This window comes from Cheilinus undulatus, linkage group 22 (assembly GCF_018320785.1).
Source record: "Cheilinus undulatus linkage group 22, ASM1832078v1, whole genome shotgun sequence".
Taxonomy (NCBI): domain Eukaryota; kingdom Metazoa; phylum Chordata; class Actinopteri; order Labriformes; family Labridae; genus Cheilinus; species Cheilinus undulatus.
Window position 1 is genome coordinate 3450687 of NC_054886.1, and position 7938 is coordinate 3458624.

Consider the following 7938-nt stretch of genomic DNA (forward strand, 5'->3'; position numbering starts at 1 on the left):
CCTGAACACAACACAGTGTAGCCAGAATGGGTAGCCCATTACCGGCTACATAGGCGTGACATCATCTGACGCTGACTGGCTGCTCCAGTCCCCGGTCCGACAGGTGATGTTACATTTGTCAGATTTTAGTTTTGTATCTTCATATTTATTGACAAGAAAAGGAATTGAATGAATTTGAAATAGTTTTATTGGAGTAACAAAACAATGAAATTTCTCTGAATCACATCCTGAAGATGTGGAACTAAAACTGGACAGGAAAACTTCTACTGATAAAACAATGTAGAGAGTAGATAAGCACAGCTGTTTTAATATTCATTTCTATGTATTAAATGCACAGCTTAACAAATAATGTTTAGGGAGAACATTTGTGGCGTGTTTCCTCTTTTCTTAATCCTCAGGACACTCCCCTACCTTCTTCATGAGAATCCTGGTCCACATTTAGACTAATGTTCAACCACTCAAATGTACTGAATAAAAAGATGTTGCAGTTTAGGAGGAACAAAACACCACTGAACAGCAAGACAGCACAAAACAAAGATGTTTGAAAGAATGGTTGGAGCACAGGACAAGCATGCATTCAAGTCACTTTACTCCACTTTCACATGAAAAGGGAAGTTTGGGATATTTCTGGAGGAATGACCTTGTTATCTTGGGAAACTCAGGTTTGTCATCCTGACAAAGGAGAGAAATAGTTGAGATCTTTGGGAAACAACCTAAATTTACTCCTTATTATGGGAAAATGGAGTCAATCAAATAGAAACATGGGCTCACTCAGACATCCAGAACTTCTGGCCCTCATATTTGTGACCTTCTGAAAACAGCTCAATCAGCTACTTTTTGGCTCCGCCCCCCTAACTGATAACCACTGGTCTACATGTGGTCTAGATTGATTGTGTTGGTGTTGTTGGTGTCATTGTTCTCCTTTCTGCAACAGCACACAGAGGACCAAAGCTTCCCAAAGGTCTCTTTTTTGATGAAAACAAACAGAAGTAAGTCTGCAAGTGGACTAAGTCTTAGAAACATGGTGGACAGGTCATGTTCAGTGGAATTATAGTTGTATCCTGTTTTAGTGAAAAAAGTAATACTGGGCAGGAACAGCAGAGTATAAATCAGCAGCACCAGGACTAAGATTGCCACGATTCTCCGTTTTTCATCAGAGGGAACTGAGACAGAAGTAGAGAGAGCTCTGAGGGTCCCAACCAGGAAGAAGATGAACAGTGGGAGGGGAAGGATGAGCAAGATGGAGAGGATGATATCTCTAAACTCAGGAACCCAGAGGAACACAGTAAAAGTGAAGACGGGAGGTATGATCCAGACTACAACACAGACCGCCACAGAGATCTTGATGGTTCGTCTGAAGCGGTACCACAGTGGGTGGGCGATGAGCAAATATCTGCAAAACAAGATGGACGTATTATCTCTGAAAAGATGCACAAAACTACAGAAATATTATATTTAATACTATTTAAATAGATAGTTACCTTTCCAGTGAAATACACAGCATGAAGCATACACTGGTGGATAGACCCCATAGGTAAGCATAGCCAAAAATGGCTGTCCATCTCACAGATTTGGACACCAAACCGATCATAGAGCAGAGCTGAATGAGGTCAGTTATGAAAAGGTTGATGATGTAGATTGGAGCCACCTGACCATTCTTTACCTGAGGAAAATATAGAAACAGAAACAGAAGAGAAGAAGTTCTAAACACGTTCTGTAGTCCTCCATCCAGAATGGACATCAACCTCTGCACAGCTACTGCAGTAACAGCCTGGTCTACATTTTCAGTCAAATCTCATTCTCTATGTCTTGAGTTTATTTACACAAGCTGTCAGCTTCTCCTCCCTGTACCTACTGAGCATCACTGATGGGATCTACATGAACTACAAAAGAAATAAAGATGAGTTCAGTAGTAGTATGACTTTAAAAGTCAGCTGAAGTTTATGGGACCAGCATCACCTTTTATGGTAGTCAGTAAAAAAGCTAATCAGATAGATAGACCCAGTAGTGTGTAGAAATAAAAAACAGGGGATCAGGGAGCCCATGGACCAGTGGATAGGTTTCTCTATGAGATTTTCTATTGTATTCTGTTAGCATCATGCTACGTATGGATTAGCATCCTCTTTAACCAGTAGTACACTGAGCACTTTTCTCCTGATTCATACACCATGTTTGAGTAACACCACTCACTTTGAAGTCAGGCCAACTTTCAGCTCCATGGTACGCTGTTTCTGGTGTAGTGTAGGGGACACCATGGCCCACCACGGCCCAATCAGCTGTCCCAAACCTTGGAGCATATTTGACTTTGTAAAGTGTCCATCATGATCTTAAACCACCATGTAAACAGTAGGAATGCCTAGACCATGAGCCTTCTCTGGCCATAATAATGAAATAAACAAGCAAGAATGAGTCCTACCTGCATACAGGTAGACAGTGCCTTCAAATGGATTTGACCCTTCCTGATTTCTGCTTTTTTGTTGTTGTGCATATTTGTTACACTGAAATGTTTCAGATCAAAGACATTTTTATATAATTTACATTTAATCAACAAATAAATAAAGACATAATACACATACCAGAGAGAAGAGAGCATAGATGGCCATGAGTAACAAAGGGAGACCGATACCACCGATGATGTATGTCACTACATGCATGATGAAGTCGACGTTTTTATAATATTCAGGCAGAAAGTCATCATAATAGTCATAATAGTCAATGGTTTCATTCAGGAGGGTGGTGTTATCAGAGATGTTTGCCATTCTTCAGAGTGAACCTGAAATCACAGAGATCAAGATTTAGACAAAAACATCACATGACTACAACCATTTTTAAATTAAAGTTCCTGTAAAGTGATAAAAAAAATCTTTATTTAGGTTTGTTGTGTGACAGGCCACTGTGTTATGGACCACCAGGCCAAATTTCAGTCATGAGAAACATCTCTAAAGTTATAAATTAAGGTCCAAAATCATTAACGTTCCTCCAATCATCTTCTCCAGAATTCTTGGAAAAGTCCTGCCCTTTCCAAACTCTTTCTATGGGAGCTTTCCCAGTTAAATGTGAAGTATAGTCATGCTATGGATTCATGAAACAGTCTATCTGGCAGGTCAGGTCAGCTGTTTAGGGCCTGTGTCCATAGACGGCTTTTTCTATCATTGCCAGCACCTATAACCTCATTTTCAGAGCTTCTCACCAGCGTTTATGTTGCTACGTTACAAAGCTTGAATCCTGGGTAGAATCTGTTCTGTTGTTTAAAGATAGCTCTATGTGCTTCATATTTCTGTATCTGGAGGAAATATCACACAGAAGACATGCAGACAATGTAAAGGAATCCTGTCCTGACACAGGCTGCTGTGCCATAGTCTGATCTTTACCTCCATAGTCTAAAGGCGGCCTTACACCTAACCACTTTTCCTCTGATTTCAAAGTCACAGACAAAATTCCAGAGTCGGAGTAAAATCAGGGAAGTCTTGCTAAAGTCTCAGCTCGCTCTCATCGTCTCAGTCTCTAGGTGTGAGGTGGTCATTAGACTTGATTTGAGCACTTTTAAGTCGGTCTTTCCTCAGTCTTGTCGTTATGACAACATCAAACTTGTGGTTTTATGCAAATCGTGTTTTTCAGTGATGCCACCGCCATCCACAACCAACAGGAGCCAGTGTTGTGTGTCAGCACATCAAACCCCTTCATTATTCAAAATATGAACGTGAGTGTAAATCAGTCTGGAGCTGCTGAATGTCCGCTCTGAACTCCAGAGACTGAAAAACATTTCTGCTCAGAGCTGCAGTCAGATCTCTGCACCGCTGTTTGTCTGTCAGTTCATTCCAGGCTGACATGACAGGAACGGTAAACCTCCACTGGGATTTTCAAAGTAAAAGTTCCATCAGTTTGTTTCTGTGCTGAGACTACTCATGTTTTCATACAGAACTTTTATTCTGAAGTGTTTCTGGGATAGTTCCTCGGTTGTTGCAGTAACATGCAAAGTTGCTTCAGTGTTTAACTTTCCTCTCATTTCTCCTCGATGTAGATGATTTAAAATATCATTCTCTGCCCTAAAATTGTTGTTGTGAATTTCCCCCAGATGCATGATGGGTAATAATCTCAGAAGGAATGGTATTCTAGTCTTGTAGTCTTTGCTAAATCTTAGTCTGAGACTAAAAACTCAGCCACTTGCTGACAGATTGTCTTTAGATGTGAGAGTCTCAGATATCAGTCTTTTTAGAGTCTTTTAAGAGTTTTATCAGAGTCCTCTGGTCTAAGGCTGGTCTAAGTTTGCCCTCCAACGTTACATTTTCATAAAGCTGACATCCTGTCTGAACTGTTTGTGCATGTGAGCCGTGCTGAGAGCACAGAGTGAGGAGTGGATGAATGCTCTGCACTGTGACTGAGCTTCAGACTCTCAGGCTACAGAGACGACGCCTTAAAGTGTTTCATATAGATTAGAATCTGATAACCAGACCAAACTGCACGCTCCTAACGTGTCTCTCAGGTGTTTGCAGGCTACATGGCGTGCTACCTTAATGTCTAAATGGATAAATATTCTGCTAATATTCTCATCTTAAGTAATGAAACATCAGCGTGTGAGCCTGTAATTGATAAGACTGAGCTTCAGTCAGATGTATGACTTACAGGAAATAATAACAGTATTAATAGTGCATATAAAACATGTTAAAAACTCTTTGTACCCACGTATAAGGCAGAGAGAGAGAGAGAGAGAGAGAGAGAGAGAGAGAGAGTAGCACTCAGGTAAATGATTTTCATTTCATCACCTTCCTAAAATAATGGTCTAACTTACTTTAAGTTATTATTTTAGTCATCAAAGATCTTTTTTAGCAGGTCTTATGCCCTGTTCATATGGGACTAGTATTAGCCATGGACCTCTGGTCATTTGTAATAATCATGCAGGACGTCTGGGATCTTACTCCACTATGAAATCAACCATGTCTGTAATTTGTGGAAATTATTGTTTTTTACAGTCCATGCAGCTTTTTCTGCTCCTTTTATGATTGAGAACAATCATAGAGACTGTGTAGGAGATTGTTAACAAAGTTTGAACAGCATTTGAATCATGGAGGAGGATGCTGATACTGAGAGATACTCTAACAATCCTGCAGGCTATCACAGAGACACGCTTGGATTTATATTCATAATATTTACAAGTTATCAAAAAGTGTCTAACATCTAAATCCTTAAATAGTATTTGTAATAAGATGACAGTTCAGAGATGTTTCAGTGAGCAGATCTTACCTGGATGAAGTCTCTTCACTGATGTCTGATGTTTCTCTGCATCCAAACTGTCCTTGCTGATTATGGTCAGTGATCACATTCACTCATGATATAGCCCTGCTCTTTCAAGGAAGTCAGACAAAAATGAGTCATGAATGATTATGCAACAACTGTGAAAGGCAGAAACTGACATCATCACAAACTGTGTTAAATAAGGAAGCAGAGATCTTCCATGGTATAGCCGGTTTCATTGTGGTTTCCTCTTTATTGATAATAATAATAATAATAATAATAATAATAATAATAACTTTATTTTATATAGCACTTTTAAAAACAAGGTTTTACAAAGTGCTTTCACACTCAAAAAAACAAAGCAGCAGGACAACAAAACACATCAACAAAGACAAAAGAACACTCAAGGGGAGAGAACCTAAACAAGATCAAACCAACTATAGGTTCAGCCCAAACAACAATATTACTGAGACATTAGAAATACAAATCCATGGAAGTCAAAAGAGCTTTGATGTGTTTCACATGACTACACCTGAGCTGACACATCCTGGGACATCATTAAAACAAGACATCATAAGAACCCATGGGTACCCGGCCAACACAGGAACCCAACCACAGAACCTGAGACCAAGGGGACTGAAGTTTTAAAAGGCAAGTAAAAGAGAAGCAATAAGAACTAAAACATTAAGAGAAGTAAAATTGTAAAGGAAGAATAAGTGTGAAAGAATATGTCCGAGGAGTGAAAACGCTAGAATGATACAAGCATCAAGAGGGTAAAAGCTAAAACCAGTAAGAACTGCCTAAATTAAAAACTCAAGATCATTAATATAGAAAATCAAAACAGAAGAGGACTAAGAGATATTAAAACATGAATAAGAAGAGTAAAAGGTACTAAATAAGCTAAAAATTCAGAAGTAGTAAAGAATTAATTGTAACAATAATAACAGTGAAACAGGAAAAATAGGTGTAATGTAACAAAAGTGAAGATAAAGGGTAAAACCATGATTGAAGGAGTAGGAATGAGTAAGAAGACGACATCACATAAAAGCAAGTCTATAAAAATGAGTTTTAAGAAGTGATTTAAAAGCAGTGACTGTTTCTGTACGCCTTATTTCCTCGGGGAGGTAGTTCCAAAGTCAAGGGGCCCTGATGGAGAAGGCCCTGTCACCTTTACTTGCAAGTCTCGACTTTGGAACGACCAGGAGGCCCCCACCCGAGGATCTCAGGGTGTGGGCTGGCTCATAAGGGGTTAGAAGTTCTGTAACATAAACTGGTGCCAGACCCTTTAGTGCTTTAAAACTGATGAGTAAAATTTTAAAATCAATTCTAAAACTGACTGGAAGCCAGTGTAGAGATGCTAAAATGGGGGTGATGTGATGTCGTCTGTTAAAACCGGTTAGAAGCCAGCTGCTGCATTCTGGACAAGTTGAAGGCGGGAGAGAGATTTTTTGGTAATACCAGAGAGAAGTGAGTTGCAGTAATCTAGACGGGAGAAAAGGAAGGCTTGGATGACTTTTTCCATGTCTGACTGGGAGAGGATGGGTTTTAATTTGGAGATGCTGCGTAAGTGAAAGAAGCATGACTGTGTGATTTTTATTGATATGAGCTGCAAAGGTGAGGTTAGAATCAAACTGAACTCCAAGATTTCTGGCTGTTGATTTGATATTTGATGAAAATGAACCAAGGCTGTTATTGATTATGTTTGAGGAATTTTGTAAATTGAACATGATTATTTCAGATTTGCAGGTGTTTAGTTGAAGAAAGTTCTGGGCCATCCAACAGTTAATATCAAACAGGCAGTCTTTTACAGCAGCTAGGCTTCTAGGGTCCTCAGGTCTCAGGGGCAGGTATATCTGTGTGTCGTCTGCGTAGCAGTGAAAGGAGACTTTATGATTCTGGATTATTTGACCAAGGGGCAGCACATAAATAGAAAATAAAATGGGGCCTAAAACCGAACAGGTAAGGGTAGAGGTAGAGGAGGAGTGGTTACCTATGGTGACTGCAAAGGTTCGCTCTAAAAGATAAGAATAAAACCAGCTAAGTGCAGTGTCCCTGATGCCCACCCTGTCTCTAAGACGTTCAATTAAAATATTGTGATCAACGGTATCAAAAGCTGCACTGAGATCTAAAAGAATTAAAATGGCTCCCTCCCCTCTATCTGCTGCTAAAAACAAATCATTGGTCACATTGAGGAGGGCCATCTCAGTGCTGTGACCTGCTCTAAAACCAGACTGGAATTTCTCAAAGAGGTTGTTGTGAGACATAAAAGATTAAAGCTGAGTAGAAACCACCTTCTCTAAAACTTTAGATAAAAAAGGAAGCTTTGAAATAGGTCTAAAATTATTAAAATCAGAGGGGTCAAGGTTGGGTTTCTTTAAAAGAGGTTGGACCACAGCGTGTTTAAAAACAGAGGGAACCACACCTTCTGACAGAGAACTATTAATTATAGAGAAAATACTGTGTCCAACCATGCTTAAAACCTCTTTGAGAAATTTGGTTGGAAAAACATCAAGGCTGCACGTAGCTGTTTTCATCTTGGATAAAATCTCAGATAAAAAGGACAAGGACACCGGCTCAAAACTGCTAAAATAATTAAAAACATCCCTACTTGTGTTAAAAATAAGGGGTGGGGGGATGATATTATCCCTGATGTCCTTGATTTTGTTAATAAAATAAACTAAAAACTTCTGGCATAAATGGTTTGAA

The 7938-nt window shown here is 39.4% G+C and overlaps 1 protein-coding gene across 1 annotated transcript; it reads right to left on the reverse strand.

Moving 5' to 3' along the window:
• Positions 1–301: 301 nt before the first annotated feature.
• Positions 302–2801, reverse strand: LOC121504437 (G-protein coupled receptor 4-like). Its single transcript, XM_041779191.1, has 3 exons — positions 2577–2801; positions 1482–1663; positions 302–1393 (listed from the first exon to the last, which is right to left on the reverse strand). Exons 1-3 carry the CDS (start codon positions 2757–2759, stop codon positions 871–873), a joined length of 888 nt encoding a protein of 295 aa, XP_041635125.1. The 5' UTR covers positions 2760–2801; the 3' UTR covers positions 302–870.
• Positions 2802–7938: the final 5137 nt, after the last annotated feature.